Consider the following 23,023-nt stretch of genomic DNA (forward strand, 5'->3'; position numbering starts at 1 on the left):
GATAGAAAATGGTACAAATAATGGCCTCATATCATCAAATCAGTCCATACCACTTGCGTACACTTTAAAATTATCGTCTGATGCATTAAAAATATGAGATTTCATGTGCAATCCTGAACCATATTGAAACCTTCTGACTGTGAGCGATGTGATCATTTATTCCAGCAGTCGGGATGTACAGGAGGTGAACATACGCACGTCAGTGACACTCCTTGCATTCGATTTGTGATTATTTTACACGGATTTCAATCTAGGCCCAGATCAAGACTATCTAAACAATAATATTTCATATTTGAGGCACATGGAGCATTATTGGGTTAATACACTGTGCGTGTGTGAAAGTGTGAGACAGAAAAAGAGGAAAGGGGAGCAGGAGAAGGGGACTGCGGCTCAGCCTCACTGCCTGCTCATCAGCTGCTATTTTTAGATCCCAAGAAACAAAGAAGCAGAATCGCCTTTCATCCCCCTGTAACTGCGTTGTTTCACCTCCAAATGTAGCACTCGAAGACACTGTGCACTTAGCAGCTATGCTTCGGCTTAACCTTAAATAAATAGAAATGCCTTTCCATCTGCCCTTGAGTCTTTCTTTCTCATCCTGCTATATTTGTGCACACGCTTTCCTGCCGCCTTACTGTATGCAAAAAGGCCTGTTATTTTTTTTTTCTTTTCAAGGCCGGAGCCAGAGCCAGAGCATAATTAAAGGGAAAAGCATCTGTGCTGAGAGGCTGGGAAAAGATCTCTTGTGCTGTCTGCAATGTATGTGCTGGTCATTAGTTGACCAAAGCTTGCAGGAGGCAGTCAAAGCAGAGTGGTGGGTGGAAAATTTCTTACAATATCCAATCTCATGCTGTTGCTATAAGGGACAAACACACACGCACACACACATTCGCACGCACGCACACACACACACACACACACACACACACGCATACACACCAAGCCAGATGAGGGAAGATTGCAGCCAAGATGGCTCATCAGCCGGGGTCAGGCTGGAGAAATTCCTCGTCTCCTCAGACTGCAGAGGAAATGACTGTTAAACAGGAGTCATCAATGCAAACGGATGGAAAAGCCTTTACACAATCAGTGTGGTAAACAAATATGCATATTTAATTATGTGACTTTTTCACTTCCTACATGCCCAACATATAGGAATCTATATATTGGGAAAAAATGTTACTTTATACTTTTGTTCTTATTGAAAAACAATGTTTGCATTTTGTTTTTGCTTTTAAGAGAAAAAAAGTGAAGGGTGTAGCTGTAATAAAGGTTGACCCATCTACCGGAGTCTCTTCCATATCTGTCAAACCAGTGAATAATGCGTCCTTCTCCACCCACAATGGCAGAGATTGACATGAAATGTCACTCTGTTTGAAGTCAAAATCAATGCATCATGGGAGTCACACGTTGTTCGGGGCCATGAGTCTGTCTTTAGTTTCTGAGGTTGCAGAGACACCTTGTGGACACATTCACAATTATTTTTCCCTCTCAAATGGCAGCAGGGTTTGAGTTTTAAGCTCTCTTTAAACCCTAAATAATTGTACAGATTGACAAAACTACTTACATTTTCTCTTTGAGTAGAAACAGAAATATTTGTGTAATATTTATTTTGTGAAAATGCATCTATTACAAATATTTAAGCATTATTTAGTGTCAAATTTTAATTTGCCCTTTTATTTCATTCACTTTAGCATCAGCATTGATAACTCCTACTATCAGATGTTTTGATCATTCACTGTGACTCTGAATCATCATTGTTGAGGCTGAAAGGAATAACGAGTCATTTTGAAGAACATAAGCAACAGAAATTCAGATATTTGTATTCCAGTGTAGGAATTCTAAATGAGAAGTCTACAGGAAAATGAATGCAGTTACCTTGAAGTAAAGCGACAGAACAGAAACGCTTTGTCACTTTCCCCCTCCTGCATCGTAACATAACGACAGAGCAGTTTGAAGGAAATGATTCTGATTTCTGCTCTTTCTCTGGAGATGTGCGGCGTTGCCAGCAACAAGCGTACCCAACGGAGCCCACAGTTATTCAGAGTTACAGGAGGGAGTCATTGTACTGGACTGGCTCATTTTAAGCATGACGGCATTGTGCAGGGAACTCATATTACTGACACAGGTATGGCTGGCATCCTGTTCACTTGGGGTAAGAGTTTAAATAAGAGGTAGCCAGCTGCTGTTCCCCCGAGCTCAGACCCCGCTGGACAGAGCCACTGCTGACAGTTGTACACCAAAGTCTGGATTATCATAAAAGCCTTTGCAACAAGAGGTAGGACCTCACAGATTTGTTCTTATTACCACTTGCTATTTCAATTCAGCCCACTGTAGTCACACTCCCAGGCTGGGGCTTACCGCAATTTGAGTGTGGGGAAGAAAGAGAGATTATGGCATACACAAGAGAGAGACAGTGAGGCTGAACACAGGCGAGCAGAGCATGAGCTTAAACGAAGCACACAGCTGAGGGCTGACACTCAGTACAAAGCAGGGGGCATGAAGGACTTTCAATCCTCCACTTTTGCCGCGTGAGGGATATCAGTTTGGAAGTGATCACATTTTGTTGCAGGCCGTTCTCTGTGACTGACCCGCTGAAAGGGATCATCAAAATCACAGAGTAACATTCATCTGTGTGCGCCCTGAATCCTGTTAAATGATGCCATTTCTTACTGTAACAAAAGAACAGCTGGTCAGTAACAAAATACAATAACTGCCAAATGTACCAGATGCATCAATGCATGGATGTTCTCCCATCATTGCACAAATATGATCAACGTGCTGAGGACAGAGTCTGTGGGCCTCTCACACAATCCACATTCCTCAGTTACCAGTTGGTGCTCTTCAGGTAAGTGTTTACTGCCGTGTTATGCTTCTTTTGGGAACCGTGCAGCAGAGCACGTGACAATTTTAAGGCACCGACACCCAAACATATGTCAGGAAGACAATAATCACTGGAGGACAAGGCAGAAAATACATCCTGAGACATTCTTGATCAAAGAGCGCGATGATAGGAAGACAGGCTCTGAATTCCCACTGCCGCCGGGTGAGACTCACCACCTGCTGCAGCAATAATAAAACCGTTCCCTCAGACTGCTCTTTATATGTTAAACACCTTGTTTCCACTCGATAGCAGCAAACTTCAGTCTAAACAGGCGTGCAAAGGGTCGTGGAGGGCCGATGGAACATCAGGCTCAGGACGTGTGGATTCTGTAAACACTGTAGGCACAAAAACATTTGGTATGTCAATTTGTTGTTTGATCATTCGTCTCTCGTATTTCTTTGTAATATCCTTAGCGTAATTTTACCTTTAAATGTTTCATCCAGTTCTTTTACCTTCAGAGAGTTTCACATCCACTCGTGGATTTTTGTGTCACACTTTAAAAATTGTACTTCCCATTTGATTTATTTTAGATAGTTTTTTTTGTTTCTTTGTCACTACTTTGCAGTTAATGAAACATTTTTGCATTGTGTTGTGTATATTTAGAATTTCTCCTGAGGAGTTCTGGAATGGAATCACCTCATCTCTGGTTTATATAAGCAATTATTTTGTGTGTCTTCAGCTTCTTGTATCCATTTCTATTATTATTGTAAATTCACATGTGTTTTGTAAGGCTTCTTCTTTCTTTTGTGAGCTCTTGTTTTGAATTTGAATGAGGCTTTGTTTGTTGGTCCGTGCTCATTTGTGACTCTTTCTTGCTATCTGGGATCTTCCCTCCACTTTGTGCAGAAGAAGCAGAACTCATCGCCGCTGTTCTCGGTGTGAAAAATTGAAGCGGAACTTCAGGAAGACAAATAAAACCTATTTGCAGTTGTGCAAATCAGTAAACCCTGTGATATGTGCTCTGCAGCGACGTGGCCTCACACGGGCCGTCTGGCTGCGCTGTCCTTCCTTCAGTCGTACTTTCTCCCTCCTCAGGCTGGAGAAAGGCAGCTGGAAGAAATATGAACTGAGGACACGCCCATGAAAAACATACAGGGAGGTCGGTTGATCCTATCTGCCTCTGGCTCAGGATATTCATTAAACTGATAACAGGAAAATGTGAACAATACGTTCCTGCTGTTGTAAGCAGTTCCGCAGTGGCGCCGGGCATCAGAGCATCTCCTCCAACACGGAGACTGTCACCATGCCGTGCTTCCTGCTGTGACACTGCAGACTCAGTGGCTTTTTAAATAAGCAGCATTATTAACAAGGACACAGTTATATTCACAATCATTTTTTTTTCCAGTTGGAGGAAAACTTTTCACCTGCCGTACCGCATTTTTGCCGATTTCACCCCCAAATGCGTTTTTTTGCATCAGCTGATATGGATGAACTATATGAAGAAAACAAACGCCTGATAAAATACAACTGTGTTGGTGTTGGAGGCTCTGCAAGGTCACGCTCAGAGCAGCAGCCAGATAATCTGCGCCGTATATCATTAAGTGCAGTCATAGTCCATTCCTTATAAGTTATTTGGCAGCGGCTGTAAATCTGGGCTGCATGCGGCGGGAGGCCCGGCTCCCAGCACATTTACTGCTCTGGATCTTTTGCTTGACAGTAGAGCGGATACAAGGAGGTCTTTCCGAACGTGTGCGTCCATGTTTAGCTGAAATCAATACAAGTTATGTGTGGAACTTGAGTCACTCCGGTGGCGACGGTCGGTGTGGTTTAACGGAGGAGAAAAGCTGGAAAATAGTGAGACGGAGCATAAAATCCATGTGAGTGCCAGCCTTTGCTATGGGTATGCATGCAAATTCACTCCGAGCGTTTGGAGGGAATCATACTTGTCGATAAGACTTTCGGTGGCCTTCAGATGTCATGTGTGGCGCTGGGCTTGCCTCTGAGCAACGTTTCCCCTCAGCAGCTGGGAATGTGATACAATAAGGAAATTACTCATCTAAGAAGAACTTGTTGGCTTGTTTTCTAACTATTCTGCTCCCAGCGCTCTGGCAAGGTTGTTATCCTCCACAAAAATGAAAGCTGCTTGCTGATTCTGCTTACACGCAGCCCGACTGGGTAGCGGATAGAAAATCAAATCCATTTTGAGCTGCAGTAAATAAACAATATGATCTGATTTCTTGGCTCCCAGTTTATTGATTAGGGTTTGAAATTCAATTTTGGCTTTGGCTTTTTAACCAAACAACAACAATGACCTCACCGCTTGAATGAGAGTAAATCACCTCACCTAACAACTAACAGTGTTCTGGAATAAAGGTTCATTTCCACAGTGGGTTAGCATTGACTGCTTCTTTCTACTAACCCTCAGCTGACCTGCAGATAATCACTCAAACTGTCTCTGCTGCTCATTCGTTTCCATTTGAATCAAAGTTATTGTTACATATTGAACCGTGAAACGCTGGATTCTCTGGTCTTCCTGCAGGAAGCGCGAGGAGCCTCATGCGGGGCGGCGTTGTTGTTCTTCCAGGAGACGGACGACCCAATGACTTCGTGTTGACAGCACAAGTGTTTGGGACGGGGCAGGTAGGCTCTCTCATGCACGCCTCATCAGCATTAACACCTTTCATCTGGAGCCATCCGTCATCCTGTTTGCGCTTTGTGGCCTTTCTTTGTGTTCAAAATGAGATGTTTACCTGGTGGAGTCGACTGCAGCAGCCGTGCTTCCTGTCCCCCGCACGTCTGCTGATTTAGGGTTATTGGAAGCAGCGTATACGATATCCTTTACAAATCTGGAGTTATTTATATAAGAAAATAGGGGAAAAGGGAGGTTTGAAAAGCAAATATGCACCAAAGGTAAAGCAAGATTTGTCCTTTTTCCTTACAGCTGGGTTTTCAAACTAGTGACTTGGGATTTGTGTGATGTTTATGATCCTGGTGGTGAATATGCATTTCTTTGCAACAGCAAGACATAAACTCGGTCATAATTTTTCACAGGTCTTTCCAGCAGTCTTTCTGTTCTGCCTCAGCGAGCAAAGGAGGACGTGGATCATCAGGAAAGATGTTCTTTGTGGCAGGGGCCAAAAATTCAGCGGGAGCCAGCGGAGGAGGTGAAAGGAGGTAACTGATTCGAGGCAATCCGGGCCCAAAAATACGGTGCTTAAAGTGCTGCAGGTGCAAGCCGGGCACTCATCAGCGATCGTGCTCCTGAGCTTTAGGTACTATCAAACTGCTTTCTCTTCATTTTCTATCATCAGGTCAATTTACCAGAAATTTCGAGAGGTTGATTTATTGGACAAGAAAAAGACGGTGACGGCTCTGAAGCCGGGAGAGGACCGAGCCATTCTCCTGGGACTGGGAATGATCCTGTCTTCAGTCATGATGTATTTTGTCCTGGGTATCACCGTATTACGCGCCTATGCAGACAGGTACAAGCCTGCTGTTAGTATAGTGTTATTTGTTTCTCTCTGTGAAGGAGTATACGTTGTTGTTTCTGCCGGAAACATGTTTTATTCATCAGGTGTGTTTGTTGACAAACTGTTTCAGTGCTCTCTCAACCTGAAAATTGCAAAAATGAATACTTTATGAGACCAGATTTTCAGGAACAAATAATACCCTGAACCAAGCTGATTTCATACCATGAGATCCCCAAAGTGTTCTCTGCATTTTGTTGTTGCCGTTGTTGTTGTGTGCATTAAATTGGATCTCCATTTAAATGTCAACACAGCGTGTGGACAGAGGAGGGTGTGTGTGTTGTTCTCAACTCCACGGTCACAGCAGACATGAACTGTTCCTACAACTGTGGCTCGGACTGCTGGAGGGTGTCCAAATACCCCTGTCTGCAGGTCTATGTGAGCGTCAACAACACGGGCCGTGTCAGCCGTTTATCTCACAATGAAGAGACCCAGGATGCCAGCTCTGAAGTGAGTACCGCGCCAGAGGGAAAATACTGCGAATTACTGAACCGTCTCCAGTGTTTACAATGACCGATGTTGGCCTCGTGATAGAGTTACTCGACTAACAATTCAGAAAATGGTGGATTGTGTTTGGGGTTTGGAAATAAAGCCAACCACCAAAAAAAAAAAAAAAAAAAAAAAAAATGTGAGCGACTGATTGCCCTCTGAGTAACCTTGATGTCCTTCACTCCGATCGTTGCAGTGTGTGTATGTGCCCAGGTGCCAGAAGGACAGCGCGGCCATGCACGCCGTGATCATGAACATTTCCGACCGTCTGAAGGTGAACCAGCAGGTCGTCTGCTACTATGACCCCGGCGAGCAGCAGGAGGCCGTTCTCCTGACCCGGCTGTACGACCACGGCGTCGTCTTCCACTCGCTGCTCTGGCCCTCCTGCATGCTCACGGGGGGAGCCCTCATCATCCTGATGGTGAAGCTCACGCAGTACCTCTCCAGACTGTGCGAGGAGATCGGGAAGATCAAGAGGTGAAGTACGTGCGGCAGCTGCAAAAGCGGAGCACATGGCGGCGCGCTGATGGACGTACGACATGAAAGGGATTGTTTTAGAGCGACGACCTTGCCGCGACCTCAAGCAAACTTTCCTCTTCGGTGGAGACATTCGGAGCAGCTGACTTTCACCGCAGGGCGAGGATATGACTGTTTTAAAAAAAGTGAACTGAATGTTCCCGGGCGGAAACCGCCACACGTGCTCCCAGCCGCAGCTTGGTGTTAAAACGTATGTAGAATGCTTGAGGGAACTTGTTTACAAGCTGTTATGCTTAAAAAAAAAAAGAAAGTGTAGTGAGCGTGACTTGTGATGTCCGATGTGTAAAGTGAGACAATAACCTGCCAAACATAGATATGTATAAATATATCCCACCAACGTGCCTGTTAACAATGATCTATGTTACTTTTGGAGACCTTTTTTACATGTTTGTTTGTTTTTTTCAGTTTCTTATGAATCAGTAGTGACTTCCTGTTTTCATCAGTGACCAAATAAAATGTGGAGCTTCTTCACTGAAAGATATCCTTCATGAATGAGTACAACTTATCGTTTTTATAAAAACCAGAGATGAAATTTTGCCCCACAAACAGAGAAAAAAGCAAAACCTTGGAAAAGCATTTCCAGAACTGCATGATGACCCTGGGGTCACAAGTTTACTGCAAAACAGCCAATATACTGTATATCCACCTGCAAGGTCTCCCATTGATAACAACAGCAATTTAATTCCTCCTTTGTCGAGGCACTGCGATTCTGCACCTGTAATAAATGATCACCTCCACAGGATATTTGTGAGCTACAAAGCACGCTGAGAAACTCTTCCTCTGCCAAGATCTTATTAAAATGGTTTAAAAAGTAGAAATGGTTTCTTTTTTTTCAGATCGACATCACAGGCTGAGAAGCTGAAGGTTTTGTGTGGCTCATGGACTTCTGCATGGACAGATGTGCAAAGCTACTCAGACAATACCAGTCGAATGCTTATCGTCATTAAGATCGCACATTAAAAAAGCTCTAAGTTTTATATTCTATGAATAGGATGTGTGAGTAAGACATGAGGGAGATCCAGGTTAAAATCCCAGTTGCAGCAGGAAAAATAATTAGGTCTAAAAACTACTGAAGTCAACCACCATCACCCAGGGATGCTCAATATCTGCATTAGATTTAACTGGAGGTTTCAGATTAGAATTAATATTTCTGAATTCAATAGCTGATAGGACCTTTTTGTGTGAAGTTTGCATGATTTCTCTCTGTTTGTATGGATTTGCTCTGTTTCCTCCCACAATTTAAAAGAGCTGCATGCATGTGTGTCTTTGAAGGCCCCGAAACAGTCTGATGACCTCTTCTACCTTTTCTCTGATATCGACTACAGCTATCGACCAGATGAAGCTCGCATACAATATATACTGCAATAAAATAATGTTCCTAATGCTTGATGCTTGAGCAAAGTAAGTCATATTAGGAAATGCTGTTGGTTTTTGCTTATTGCCTGAGTTACATTATTGACTTTTCTCAGTGAATGTCAGAAAAAATCCCATCTTGCTTCACTTTTGTACTTTTCTCATTGGCCAATATGATCAGAGCTTAGATATGAATCAATGCCACCTACAGTTCATATTCGATGTAAAATGTATTTATGATATCACCCCTGGCATCAGCCAGATGACTTGGAAAATATCACATCATTTATCAGCCATAAAATCCAATATTGTGAATCCCTTTTTAATCAAAGTAAAGCTGATTAAGCTGTTAGATTGCAGAAGTATTACTGAATAATAAACTTTTCTTATGCATTAAAAGTGAGTTTGAATTCTCTGCATTTTTCACCCTCTGGAGCCGATCCCATCTGTCAAAAAAAATAACAAAAAACAAAAACAAAAACAAAAAAAATAAGAAGGAACAAAAGGAATAAGGAAAATAAATCAGGTGCTCACGTTTATTACTACCTTGTTTTCCTGATGGTTCATCACGCACACGCACGCGCGCGCACAGGAGGAGGACTTTGCCTCTGCATGTGACTGAAGGCGACGACAACAACTTTATCTCTCACGCGCGGCTGCTTGGTGTCATTTCTTGAAGATCGTATCGCAGAAAAAAAAAAAAAACATTAAACGAGGAGTTTCCAGTGAATTCCCCGGCCTCGCTCATCCCATGACAGGTTGCTCTTCCACATAACTCTGTGCAACTGTTTGTGTGCCTCTGAGTGCGTGCGGGCGCGCGCGTGAGGGCGGTCCTCGCGGAGGAGCCTGCTAGCAGCAGCAGCCCGGAGCAGGCTAGCCGCGCGGAGCTAGCGTGCTACCAAACAGTGCAGTTTATTTTCGGGACGGCACGATGAACAACATGATGAAGTATGACAGACTCGCTCCGATAGAGCACTCTGACACCGCCACCGGTAGTTAGGAGGGGTTTCTCTTCGCAGGGAGCGGGGCTGCCCCGCCGCCGTTGTTCGGATGGACTAACGTCGGAGCTAGCACCGCGGTGTGAGACGTCCCGAGCGGGCACGGATGGGATTTCCTCAGCTAGCCGCGGCTAATGGTCGTGCAGGCTAACTAGCTCCGCGGCTAACCGGGTCGGCTATCTGACACAGGTAGCTTTACATGTGTTTTATCATTGTTGCTGCCGGTTGTTTGCTCTTCACTGTCAATCAGATCAGCCAGCCAGTGACTCACATGGCACCCTGGCGATTTATGTCTTTTATTTATTACTACAGTAGCGTCAGACTAAAATTAGCTTATGTATGAGTCGAGGTTTTCATATTGCTTATGACATTGATCTGCTTAGTGAACTTGGCTAGCATGGCTAGCTGAGAAAACAACACCTCGCTTAAGTTGAAACACCAAAACAGCAGCTCGCATCAGACCGACCGAGGGAACTGTCAAGCCCGGGCTAGAAACTAAACATTAGCCTCGATGCCCACATTAGACTGCAGCGGGGGCAGCTAACAAGTTTGTTTACATGGCTTTTGGAAGTGGTTTGAGCCGACATCACTGGGTGTTTATCACTTCATTGCTGCTCTATCTGTGAGTTAGCTTATTTTCAACACCAACTCAGTGAACCGAGCATGTTTTTTTCCCCTTTAGATATAATTCACTTGGTGCTAAGTAGCACACGCATATTAATGTAAATGGTTTATTGAATTATTAAATGTTTTGCTACCAGTCGACTGTCACACTGAGTGAAAGTCACTTTACATGATGTGATCGGAGTGTATTAAACTGAAAGCAAAAGCAGTGTCAGATGGATCCCACTTAACTGATTTTCCCCTCAATATAAACATTTGTTGTAAATGCTAAGTGCACATTTATTATCCACTCAATAGATAAAGTTCTCTTGCACTGGGAATGAAAACAGACATGCTCTTCTCTTGATGTATACATGATGCTTTTTAAAAACGTATATATTTATTCAGAAAAATATGCAAATTGTTTCTTTTGCATTTACTTTAAAATACAACCCTGGTGTTCATTCTACTTAAATGAGGGTATTTATTTTAACGTTTCATTTAATAGAGCATTTATATGTAATTACAGTGTATACATTTAAAAAAAAAAAGTCATTTTGGATGATTATTACAATGCAGGCTCTGCGACTTCATGTGTTTCGATTACCATTTAGCAGATGCCTGCATACAGCAGTTTTCAATGTGACTATCCATATGGCCATGCTTTTGATAATAAAAAGATGGCCTGCATCTTTAACTCATTCTATTTATTGCACATACTGTAATCAGAAAATACTCTTCCACAGTCAACCCAAACATTGAACGTTCAGGCCTTTTTAAAGTATTTTATTTACATGTCATATCAACAGACACTTTATTACTAACAATTACGTTCACAGTCAGTACTGGCTGGTGACATGTTGCCTTACATCCTTAAAAGATATTGCAGTCGCCTAAAGGCGTTTCCTACACTGTAATTACTCCATTCATAAAACTTTAGACAGCCATTGGTAAATCTGAATATTCCTACTTAGCGTTTTCTGTTAAGTGTCTTTGCATCACTTAAACTAAATATTTACCACAAGGCTTTTGCATCATTGTACACAAGTTCTTATATAACTCTCTCTCCTTATTTCTCACAGTTGGCTGCTATCGCTCATCTGGTAATTACCAGGCTCTGAATCTGAATAGAGCGGATTTGCTGGCTCAACCATGCCTCCCAGACCCTCATCAGGAGAACTATGGGGGATGCACTTGATGCCCCCCAGCATCCTAGTGGACTGCCTTCTGCCAAATGGCATGATTCTCACGTTGGAGTGCCTCCGGGAGGCCACACTCATCACAGTTAAGCATGAGCTTTTCAAAGAGGCCAGGAAGTACCCTCTCTACCATCTGCTGCAGGAGGAGAGCTCCTACATCTTTGTCAGCGTCACTCAAGAGGCAGAGCGGGAGGAGTTTTACGATGAGACCAGGAGGTTGTGCGATCTCAGGCTTTTCCAGGCCTTCCTCAAAGTCATCGAGCCAGTGGGCAACAGAGAAGAGAAGATTCTCAACAGAGAGATCGGTATGCGGTTTCAAAATGACCCGCTTTACACCGGGGTAGTATAACAGCCACTGGCCTTGTCAGTGCTGTTCCTCATAGTGAGAAGGATTAACTTAATACTGTGTGATGCTCAGCTGGTCTTCTAAAGTTTACTTGATCATGTTTGGCTGTGTGTTATCAGTTCATGTCGGAAGAACACATCTCGAAGATGTTTGAGGTTAAATGACACATGTTTACTCGTTATTTGCTTCCTGCAGGTTTTGCCATTGGAATGCCCATATGTGAGTTTGAGCTGGTGAAAGATCCAGAAGTGCAGGATTTCAGAAGGAACATCTTAAATGTTTGCAAAGAAGCGGTGGACCTCCGAGACAGTAACGGGCCCCACAGCAGAGCTTTATACGTCTACCCTCCCAACGTGGAATCGTCAGCAGAGCTCCCCAGGCACATCTATAACAAGCTCGACAAAGGTAGGACCTTTCACTCTGGGGAGCGCAGCAAACCTTCGCAGCACTCCAGAATATTTTACACAATTCTCTCTTCATTTTTTTTCTCTCCTGCAGGTCAAATCATCGTGGTCATTTGGGTCATTGTCTCACCCAGCAATGACAAACAGAAGTACACCCTGAAGATCAATCACGATTATGTGCCAGAGCAGGTGATCGCCGAAGCCATCCGGAAAAAGACGCGCAGCATGCTGCTCTCCCAGGAGCAGTTAAAGATGTGTGTGCAAGAATATCAGGGAAAGTACATCCTCAAAGTCTGCGGCTGTGATGAATACTTACTGGAGAAATACCCTCTGAGTCAGTACAAGGTAATCTCATTTAATCTTCGCCCGGCCGCATCTGATGCTGCTGTACTTAGAGGGGGAAAGAGATCCACTTCACATCAAATTATCATCCGGCACAAATGCTCCTGACATTCATGGCATGAAATGAAATTTATGAGGAAATGTTCTGCCTGTAAAAATGTGCTGATCCAAGAAAATACTGTACACATCACACAAGGTAGAAGAGCCGAATTCTTCGGCTGCTGCTAAGAAGTCATTGCAAATGCTGATTTTTTTTTATTCCCCCAAGATAGTTATCTTAGAAATTGTCTTCTAAATGTCAGGTGACATGAAAACCATCATGCTGTCATGATCACAGATGCTATAAAATGTCCCTCTGTCTGTCTGTCTTTGGCAGTATGTGCGCAGCTGTATCATGCTGGGAAGGATGCCCAACTTGATGCTGATGGCAAAAGACAGTTTATATTCCCAACTGCCCATGGACAACTTCACTATGCCGTCTTATGCGAGGCGAATATCCACTGCGACGCCCTACATGAACGGGGAAACCGCCACCAAGTGTCTGTGGACTATCAATGGAACGCTGCGAATCAAAATACTGTGCGCCACTTACGTCAATGTTAACATCCGAGACATCGACAAGGTACAGTCCCGCCGCTTCGCTCGGATCACGTCATCTGGTTCTTAGCAAAAGGTTTTCCACTTTGTTTTGGTTTGACTGAAATATGCTGTGACTGTAATTTGATGTCTCAGTACCTGGGATGTCACTCAATGACGTTAGACGCCGTCTCGTTCGGCTTCGTCAGGAATTTTCTTGAAGGATGTCTTTTACGACTTGAACGGATTAGTGCATTCGTCTGTCCTGCCGCAGATTTACGTCAGGACCGGGATCTATCACGGTGGAGAGCAGTTGTGCGACAACGTCAACACCCAGCGCGTGCCATGTTCGAACCCCAGGTAGCGCCGTAACGGACGAGCAGCGCGCCGCGACCGCGACGTGATCGATTACGCTGATGTCTCCCTCTCTGTCGATCCCAGGTGGAACGAGTGGCTGAACTACGACATGTACATTCCAGAAATTCCCCGGGCTGCCCGGCTCTGCCTCTCCATCTGCTCTGTCAAAGGAAGGAAGGGAGCTAAGGAGGTTAGCGGTGAAATCAAATACAAATGACCACGTTTAGGGTTTCGCACGTTGTTTCTGCTTCGCCTGTGGTCACGCCGTTGTTACACATGCTGAGGCTGGGTCACAAATCCATTAAAAGAACATGTGTGTTTCAATCAGCAATTGACCTTTTTCCAACCTGTGAGGGAAAAAAAAAATCAGTTTTTTGGTTTTGTAGCACGCAGGTACATGTAGTTTAACATCCAGCAGCTCTCCCTCTGTGGTGGTACTGATGTTATGATTACTCACTGCAGTAGTTAAGGCTGCTTTGAGCCGTGCGAATGTCAGAAATAGCCCTCCCCGTTTGGTGGACTTGTTCCCGGAAAGCCTGTGAACCAGCCTCCGATTTGATCGTCTGTCAAAGACTGACTGAGCGGCGAATGCGACCAACTCCTGCAGCTTTCAGTTTCCATTTCAGACAGAAAGGACACGTTTTCCAGCCAGAAGCCTTCTCGTGTTTCACGCATCCTGTTTGATCCAGCCTGGTTAATTACCGAATGTAAACAGGCCAAACCAGTCGCATCCATTCTGCTTTTTTTGTTCTTCTTTAATTAACTGGGGAAATCACTCAGTGTCAGAGTAAATAAACACCCTCCTGTTCCTTTCTGCGCTGCACCTGCCTGCTCCGTAGCCCCGAGCCGTTGACATCTTAATGATTTTCACGTGTCGTCCTCTGGTTGTTTTCCCGGTAGGAGCACTGTCCCCTCGCCTGGGGCAACATCAACCTGTTTGACTACACCCACACGCTCGTCGCAGGGAAGATGGCTCTCAACCTGTGGCCCGTCCCACATGGCCTGGAGGACCTGCTCAACCCCATCGGCGTCACCGGCTCAAACCCCAACAAGGTGAGCTTCTGTTGAACTCCTGGAATGTGTTTTTTTTTGTTTGTTTTTTTAACTAGGTAACTTAACTATGTAGTTTTGTAAAGAAAACTCGTGAGTTTTCAGTTTTTGCTGTAATGATTTCTCTGATATATTCAATCGTTCGGTAACATTTCTATCTCCTCACGCGTATAAAGTGGTGCTGGTTACGGCCCTCTAAGCCTCGTGACCCAGTTTTAATGCAGCCGGTGACAACCGGTCCTGTGTGGTCGCCGGATTTAATCCTCCTCCATTTAAACAACCGAGCTTCTTATCCCACTTAATTCATTACTCATTGACACAGACACCTTTCTTTGATCGCAGTGACCTTTCCCCTCCTTCCACTCTGCAAACAAACAGGAAACCCCCTGCCTGGAGCTGGAGTTCGATCATTTCAGTTGTCCCGTCAAGTTCCCGGACATGACCACCATCGAGGACCACGCCAACTGGAACATCTCCAGAGAGCTTGGCTTTAACTACTGCCACACCGGTTTAGTAAGCGAACAATAGCTTTTCTTTTATTATTTTTAACGTGTTTGTCTTGAACTTGATGACCTCTGGCGTCACAGCTGCTGTCCGGACGCAGCGTCGTCTTCACAGTTTGGTTGATTTGGCGGGAACGTGTGTTTTGTGGCGTTGCAGAGTAACAGACTGGCACGAGACAATCCCCTGACCGACACTGACAATGATCAGCTCCGGCAAGTGTGTAACAGAGATCCGCTGTCTGAAATCACTGAGCAGGAGAAGGACTTCCTGTGGCGGCACAGGTAATTAATGTGCGGGGGTAGTTCAAGTGGAAAGTAGGTGATATGAACACAAATCGCACTCAGACTGGAAAATTAACCAGCAATAAATACTCATCTTACAGAAAAGTCATAAACGCAGTGATTCTGAACAGTTGGGAATTAAGAATAAGGAAATCAGGGAACAACAAGGATGTTTTATGACAGGGAGGGGGTTGAGGTGTACAACAGGAAAAATCATTAAAATAAATAGATATTAGAAAGTGCATGAACATGATTTGTTTAGTACTCCGTCCTGCTGTGGCAATGACTCACACCTGTCATGATTGGTAGGAAGACCTGCTATTAAATGTAAAAAGTGAGCGATGGCAGGAGTATGTACAAGTTTTACCCCCAGCTAATGCTTTTGACATTTTAAATCAGATATATTCACTTTTTTCCAAAGGAATAGTAGATATTCTGTTAGTTCAGACGTTAGAAAACCTAAAGCTTTTCTCCCTTGTAACTCTGTCAGGCATGACTGCACCAACATGCCAGAGATCCTTCCCAAGATCCTCCTGGCCGTGAAATGGAACTCCAGAGATGAGGTTGCACAGGTGAGCTCAGCTTTCCACTGCTTTCATTTTGGAGGCTGGCTCCATTGGCGGACTTCACCTTCACACATTTTCCTGTAGAACTGTTTGAAACTGCAGAAATACTGAGGAATAGATCTGAAGCCGTCGTCTGCTGCTGTTTGGTTTTTAGATGTATTGCCTTCTGAAGGACTGGCCCGCTATCAAGCCAGAACAAGCCATGGAGTTGCTGGATTGCAACTTCCCCGATCCCATGATCAGAGATTTTGCCGTAAAGTGCCTTGAGAAATATCTGACTGATGACAAACTCTCACAGTACCTTATTCAACTGGTTCAGGTGTGTATTATCCTCATCTTGGTAGCATGTGAAAGTAAACCATTTCGATATACTGAAGCTCTTTTCTGTGTTTTGGTTCCTGTTGTCAGGTTTTGAAATACGAGCAGTACCTCGATAACCCTCTCGCACGCTTCCTGCTGAAAAAGGCACTAACCAATCAGAGGATAGGACATTTCTTCTTCTGGCATTTAAAGTGAGTTACTTCAAACAAGCCTCCTTTCATAAACTGTATCTTTTCTATGTTGATGCGCTTCTTCAGTTTTCCTCTCCTCCGCCTTTTTCCTATGTGAAGGTCAGAGATGCACAACAAGACGGTGAGTCAGCGCTTCGGCCTGCTGCTGGAGTCCTACTGCCGGGCCTGCGGCATGTATCTGAAGCACCTGAGCAGGCAGGTGGAGGCCATGGAGAAGCTCATCAATCTGACCGACCTCCTCAAACAGGAGAAGAAAGACGAGGCGCAGAAGGTAGCGGGACAGCTGGCAGCTGTTAATTGTGATCCGCCGAATCGTCGGCTTTAATCTCGACAACATCTGGACCAATCTGTCTGCGGAGACGACACAAAACAGCCGAGTGGTAGAAGTTTTTGCAGCAGTTTAGATTTAGACCAGTTAAAAAAAAACAAGATACTTCTAGAATCTTCGCCTTTTTTATTGTGTGCATTTTCAATTCAAAACTCCTGCTGTGTGTTTCTGTTTTCAAAGTGTGTGTGTGGGGGGGTCGTCTCTGAAGGCCTCGTTCTTCTCCTTGTATGGACATAAATTTGTACAGAAAGAAACGTAAAGAGGAAACGTCTCCTAAACAAAGCCACAGGAAGAGGGAATTAGCGCAGAAGAGGAACCGGCTAAACTGGTTCCTATTAAATTCCGGAGCGTGTCGTCACTGAAATATCAAAGAATCGAATGAGGTCGACTGGATTCTGCTCCTGCGTCTTATGAGACGGGATCAGAACACGCCCAGCTGGGACCGAGAGTATGCATCGAAGTATTACACAACAGTCTTTACTGGAAAAACAAGAGGATTTAAATACGAATTTGACCAAATGATCTCATCTGGAATAGTGCGGAATACACCAATAAAAAAAAGAAAGTTATGTCAACTTGAGCGTCCAGCCCAGAGGCGTCGGTCACATGTTCAGAGGTTGTGGAAGTGGGAGGCAGGTCTTCCTGAAAGGCTCCTCTCTGTATCAACAACACACTCAATATCACACTGAGATCTAATCAAATAGCCTCAATATGTATCGTCTGAAAGCAGCTCTTTATAGAAACAGTAGTTTAGAGGAAAACACACTTTCTCTCATCTTTAAGGTCAGAGGTTAATGAACGCTTTGGGACAGATCTTTGAAATTATTCCATGTAGATGGAATCCATATGGAAGCATCCGGACTGTCTGTGGGATCAAGTAACATAATTATGGTTCCAGTGGCCTCGGGACTGAAGTCGGTGAGGATGTTCGGAAGGAGACACAGTCTGAAGCATCTGAGAGTTCCATTCTGCTGATATTAGCTGTTCAGAGATCTCTGTGCTGTATTGAAGGTGTGGGCCTCAGCAGCGGCCACCAGAGGGGGCCTGCCATTGGCTGAAAACCTTGCATGAGGCAGCATTACCTCATTGTAGGCAGTAAATAATTTTGATAAAAAGAGAGCGGCAGGGCTGGTCCGACACCGCTTAATGCATATTTAACAGCCTGACCTCTTCCCCCAGCCGCTCAGCTGTGGAATATGAATCACCGGTGCACCTGTTTAACTCTCCCAAGGTTCAGATGAAGTTCCTGGTGGAGCAGATGAGAAGGCCCGACTACATGGACGCCCTGCAAAGCTTCACCTCCCCTCTGAATCCAGCGCATCAGCTGGGAAACCTCCGGTACGCCACACTCCGTCCGCCCAGTTGGCTCGCGTTTATTTCTTTTTCCACGTTTCCCCCCGCTGGTGTTGCTTTTTTCTGTTCCTCCTTCAAGGCTTTATAAATATCACCAGATGTAATGAAAATGTTGTGTGTGTGAAGTGTCTTCAGGGTCACGGTGCGTTCACAGACCCTCTGTACAGTCAAGCCAGTCCGCGTGACTCGATCGGGACGAAATAATGTATACTTTGTAGTGAGTCATGTGAACAGCCACAATATGTAGGAGCCCCCCCCCCCCCCCCATATATTCCTCTATTTAAAGATGGCCGTGTCTGTCTTCCAGCCTGGAGGAATGCAGGATGATGTCTTCAGCAAAACGACCTCTGTGGCTCAACTGGGAGAATCCGGACATGATGTCGGAGCTGCTCTTTCAGAACAACGAAATCATCTTCAAGAATGGAGATGGTGAGGCACACACACACTCACACACACTGACACACACACTCACACAAACCTGCTGCTGAGCGTGCAGCATAATTCAGTCTAAGCCTGGAAGCTGTATCATGGTACACAGACAAAACTCCGTCTCTGCTCTTTGCAGACTTCCAGGACGTCGCTCTTTGCTTGTGTGTGTCGCTGCACCATCTGTGACCAGCCTGACTTTGAAAGCGCTGCTCCATAATGCATCCAGGAGATGATCAAAGCGGCTAAGCAGCTAATATTCACCTCACTGTTTTCCGCCTCCTTGTCTCTTTCTGCTCTCAGATCTGAGGCAGGACATGCTGACGCTGCAGATCATTAGGATAATGGAGAACATCTGGCAGAACCAGGGCCTTGATCTCAGGTAGGCTCCTCTCCTCGCCGTGACAGCAGGGATGCAGGTACACGTTAACAGGCACGGGGCCTTTCATGTTCTGCGCTTCATACCCGAATGTAGATTAGCGCCAACTCCTACCGGCCACCTCGGATCATTAAACCTGAAGTCCGTCACTGCCATCTTCGTTCTGACCGCTCCGCCTCGCTCCGGATTATTTATTTATTTATTTATTTTGTCTTTCCTGCCTCAGGATGCTGCCGTACGGCTGTCTGTCCATCGGCGACTGCGTGGGCTTGATCGAGGTGGTGAGGAACTCACACACCATCATGCAAATCCAGTGTAAAGGAGGCCTGAAGGGGGCGCTGCAGTTCAACAGCCACACGCTGCACCAGTGGCTCAAAGACAAGAACAAGGGAGAAATGTGAGTCAGCGGCGCGTCACAGGTTCCCCTGTTTTGTGTTCCTCTGAAGAAGCTCTCAGACACGTTCGTTAAAATCATTTGTGGCGCAAAAAATGTTTTCGGTGTTATTTTGCAACAAGAGAAACATTGTGATGATAAGTTTATGTTCAATATCTCAGTGGAAAAACAATCATTTTCAAGTCATTCCCTTTTTTTTTTGTAAGATTTCATCAAGATTTGAAAATGCGGAACGTGTTTGTGGGGTTTTTCTATCACGGTTCATATCTCTGCTGTGAGGGAAATAATGTGAAAACTTGTGGGAGTTGTATGGTTTCCTCGCCCGGATGGGGTGTAACGTAACTCCCCTGGCCGTGGCGTCTCAGGTACGACCAGGCCATCGATCTGTTCACGCGCTCGTGCGCCGGCTACTGCGTCGCCACCTTCATCCTGGGCATCGGCGACAGGCACAACAGCAACATCATGGTGAAGGATGACGGGCAGGTGAGGCCATCGCCGCTGTTCTCCGGGTGGAATTTCACTCTCAGGCCCCGTGGAGCTCGCTGACCTCGAACGTTGTGAATTCACAGCTGTTCCACATCGACTTCGGCCATTTCCTCGACCACAAGAAGAAGAAGTTTGGATACAAGAGGGAACGCGTTCCCTTTGTTCTCACGCAGGACTTCCTGATTGTCATCAGCAAAGGAACGCAAGAGTGCACCAAAACCAGGGAGTTTGAAAGGTAACCACAGCGTCAAATGTCAGCTTGTTGTACTGGATTAAAGAAAAAGATGTAAAAATAGCTTTTACAGCATCATCGGCTTGATTTTCTTTACTGCTCGGCTGAATTCTTCCTTCCTCCGAACACATATTTCTCTGTTCTTCCACACCGTCTGACCTCGTCTGGCCGCCCGGCAGGTTCCAGGAGATGTGCTACAAGGCGTACCTGGCGATCCGGCAGCACGCCAACCTCTTCATCAACCTGTTCTCCATGATGCTGGGCTCCGGGATGCCCGAGCTGCAGTCCTTCGACGACATCGCCTACATCAGGAAGACGCTGGCCCTGGACAAGTCGGAGCAGGAGGCTCTGGACTACTTCATGAAGCAGATGAACGACGCCCACCACGGCGGCTGGACCACCAAGATGGACTGGATCTTCCACACCATTCGCCAGCAGGCCATGAAGTGAGACGCTCGGAGCCGGGGCGGCAGCGGCAGCACGTTTCCCTCAAACACTACGGGCCCGGCCGACGCTTCTGTTGGTGCAACACAAAAAGAGGAGGACGCTCCGACGAGCCGAGTTCAGGGACAAAACGCCTAAATGCTCCCGTTACTGCGAGCGTCTGAATTTGTCTCCCTACATTATTATGAACTGTAGAAGGAAGGGTGGAGTTCTATTTCATCTGTCTTCTTTATAGGAACCCAACCAGTTTAAAGGACCTCAGCTTCAGCCTTTATGTGAACATTTGAATTTTTCCTAGTTTTTTTTTTTTTTTTCCCCCCCAATCCATCGACAACCATCAGCATTAGCAGAGGAACATTTTTGAAGTGGTAAACTACGAGCACAGCCAGCTTTCTCCTGAAATTGTGTTAACTGAGTTGTTTGTACTACCTAATATGAACTGATGAAGGTGAGGAGGGGAGGGGGTAAAGGGTGGGGGTGAACAGACACTGAGCAGGCTGGCAATCAGAGAAGTTGTCACGGAAGATTGTTGGAAACACTTTTAACGAGCATTTAAGACCCTTCGGAGCAGCTGAAACCTTGACCTCCTCGTAGCCTACAGACGATACGTCCTCCTGTTGTCAGACCGCCGACTCTTGTACAGCAGTATATCCAGATACTTGTATGCATTCGGTGCACATATTCCTTTTTCAAGTCTATTTTCTACTGAGCCAAAGTACTAGATGTATAACCCCACTACTCCGCAGTCTTATTGTAAAAAAAACAAAACAAAAGAAAGACATTAATATTCTCCGTCTTGTGTCCTCAGAGCACTGATATCTGCAGTATTTGTTTTTGTTTCGTTTCGTATGACAGTATTATCGCGTGTTCGGCGTTCGTCCTCCACCCGACGCAGACCGATGGGTGAGAACCTCGCGCTCGCTCGCACGTCCTGGGGACAGAACCGGGATGTGGTGCTGGTTTGGCGGGTTGTTACACTATGCAAGGCGTGATCCTGACATGGACTGTACACTGGAGGAGAAATCGGCGAGGCGCAGGACGCTGCAGTGTAACCGAATCATCGAGTTCTTCCTGGAGAAAGGCCGCGTGAGGAGACGCCTCTAACCCAGCCGTTTACTCCTCGCCGCGTCGCAAACCCAGTTCGGAGCTTCATACCAAGCCGTGTGTCTCAAAAGAAAGTCGTCGTCTTTTCTGTCCCCATAAAGTCTCTCCTCATTCTCTCCCAATCAAATCATCCAGGCTAAAAACGGCAACTTTAAGTGATTTTTTTTTTTTTTCCCAAAGCCTTTTGAGTGTCTTCTTCCCTGCGACGGCCGCCATCGCAGGAGTCCAGCGAGTGTTTCTAGCTTTACTAATCGACGTGTTTAACGGGGGGGGCGGTCGCTTCTCTGGACGCTTCGAGTCTCGCCTGGGGCTCGAACCTGCTCAGGAACGCCGTCCCGTCGAGATGCGTGTGCTTCTGTACAGGATACAGAGCAGTGGGCCGGACCCAGACTCAGAACACTAATCCCCGTGTACCACGCACTCTAAACCATGCGGTTTCCCTTTGTACTTGCTCTGGTTGTTTTCTTTCTCATACTGCATTATGCATGAGGTCCTTGAATATCTACGTCTTTTTTTTTTTTTCCTCGTTTGACCTGATGTTGTTTACTTGAATTTCATGTATAGAAACTGACCTTGTTACTTGTTTGAGGTACAACAAAGTCACAATGAAGGTAACAGATACTGATCCTGCTACTACATGTGCAAATGCTTTCCTTAAATAACTACAGAGGTAATATATTTTTGTATTTTTAAATGTAAACATGCTCATATATGTATCCACTAACCAAAAAAAAAAAGAAAGAAAAGAAAAAAAAAAAAGGAGGAATCATGCATAACTTGCACCATCCTCACACTAAAATCCAGCAGGCGGCCTCGTGTGGTTCAAGAGCTGAATGAAGGAGAAGGACTCTTGTTCTGAAGGGAAGTCTGTAAGCACAACAAGGAAGAAGAAACTACCCTGCATGTCTGAATAAGAACCATGTTATCTATCTGTTTGTATATATCATACAAGATGAAAAAAAAAAAGAACATTCAAACACTTGTTTTAACCATCCTCATATGACCATGTCTGATAAGAAACTGTATGCATTCATTTATTGTGCTGTTGAATAAAGATATTTCTCTCTACTATGTCTAACATGTTGGTTCATTTAATACTTAAGAGAAATAAGATGTACATCTTAAATTATACATGGTAAATATTTCTATTTCTACCCAGCTGTAAAATAGCTCAGAAATAATCTTGATCAGTTTCCTACATTCAAACTTTTCTTTCCACAACCTATGTTCCACATTATCTGGCTGTTTCTCAGGGTCACCTAAAGCTGCCAGTAGCTTCCTCTGATAATATTACCCATGATGCCCCTGGTGGAAATTTGCGAGAAAGGAGGTGGTTGAACAATAGACGGACAGCAGAAGCAGCTTTTGGCTGCGGCGACTCCTCTGTGTGCAGCGATGTGTTCCAGATAAATACA

At 45.1% G+C, this 23,023-nt stretch overlaps 2 protein-coding genes across 2 annotated transcripts; both read left to right on the forward strand.

Annotated features, from left to right (window-relative positions):
• The first annotated feature begins 2,208 nt into the window (after positions 1-2,208).
• kcnmb2a (potassium large conductance calcium-activated channel, subfamily M, beta member 2a) lies at positions 2,209-7,808 on the forward strand. The gene is made up of 6 exons (XM_030115351.1): positions 2,209-2,272; positions 5,358-5,458; positions 5,870-5,992; positions 6,130-6,300; positions 6,600-6,795; positions 7,031-7,808. The coding sequence occupies exons 3-6, from the start codon at positions 5,934-5,936 to the stop codon at positions 7,313-7,315; spliced, it is 711 nt and encodes a 236-aa protein (XP_029971211.1). The 5' UTR covers positions 2,209-2,272; positions 5,358-5,458; positions 5,870-5,933; the 3' UTR covers positions 7,316-7,808.
• Positions 7,809-9,573: 1,765 nt separating this feature from the next.
• On the forward strand, positions 9,574-22,655 carry LOC115405185 (phosphatidylinositol 4,5-bisphosphate 3-kinase catalytic subunit alpha isoform). The gene is made up of 21 exons (XM_030114684.1): positions 9,574-9,911; positions 11,408-11,829; positions 12,066-12,275; positions 12,369-12,619; positions 12,993-13,238; positions 13,467-13,552; positions 13,634-13,739; positions 14,450-14,602; positions 14,978-15,112; positions 15,260-15,384; positions 15,875-15,956; positions 16,105-16,269; positions 16,359-16,462; positions 16,562-16,733; positions 18,022-18,128; positions 18,451-18,572; positions 18,873-18,951; positions 19,175-19,345; positions 19,708-19,825; positions 19,912-20,063; positions 20,240-22,655. The coding sequence occupies exons 2-21, from the start codon at positions 11,478-11,480 to the stop codon at positions 20,508-20,510; spliced, it is 3,207 nt and encodes a 1,068-aa protein (XP_029970544.1). The 5' UTR covers positions 9,574-9,911; positions 11,408-11,477; the 3' UTR covers positions 20,511-22,655.
• The last annotated feature ends 368 nt before the right edge of the window (positions 22,656-23,023 follow it).

The sequence above is a fragment of the Salarias fasciatus genome, chromosome 18, assembly GCF_902148845.1.
Source record: "Salarias fasciatus chromosome 18, fSalaFa1.1, whole genome shotgun sequence".
Lineage (NCBI taxonomy): Eukaryota > Metazoa > Chordata > Actinopteri > Blenniiformes > Blenniidae > Salarias > Salarias fasciatus.

Excerpts from the sequence above, each read along its gene's own strand:
- kcnmb2a (XM_030115351.1), top strand. The coding sequence starts at position 5,934 with ATGTTCTTTGTGGCAGGGGCCAAAAATTCAGCGGGAGCCAGCGGAGGA. Across the intron at positions 6,301-6,599 it reads TTACGCGCCTATGCAGACAG|CGTGTGGACAGAGGAGGGTG; the intron begins GTACAAGCCTGC and ends ATGTCAACACAG. Across the intron at positions 6,796-7,030 it reads CCCAGGATGCCAGCTCTGAA|TGTGTGTATGTGCCCAGGTG; the intron begins GTGAGTACCGCG and ends CGATCGTTGCAG.
- LOC115405185 (XM_030114684.1), top strand. The coding sequence starts at position 11,478 with ATGCCTCCCAGACCCTCATCAGGAGAACTATGGGGGATGCACTTGATG. Across the intron at positions 11,830-12,065 it reads GATTCTCAACAGAGAGATCG|GTTTTGCCATTGGAATGCCC; the intron begins GTATGCGGTTTC and ends TGCTTCCTGCAG. Across the intron at positions 14,603-14,977 it reads CCGGCTCAAACCCCAACAAG|GAAACCCCCTGCCTGGAGCT; the intron begins GTGAGCTTCTGT and ends GCAAACAAACAG.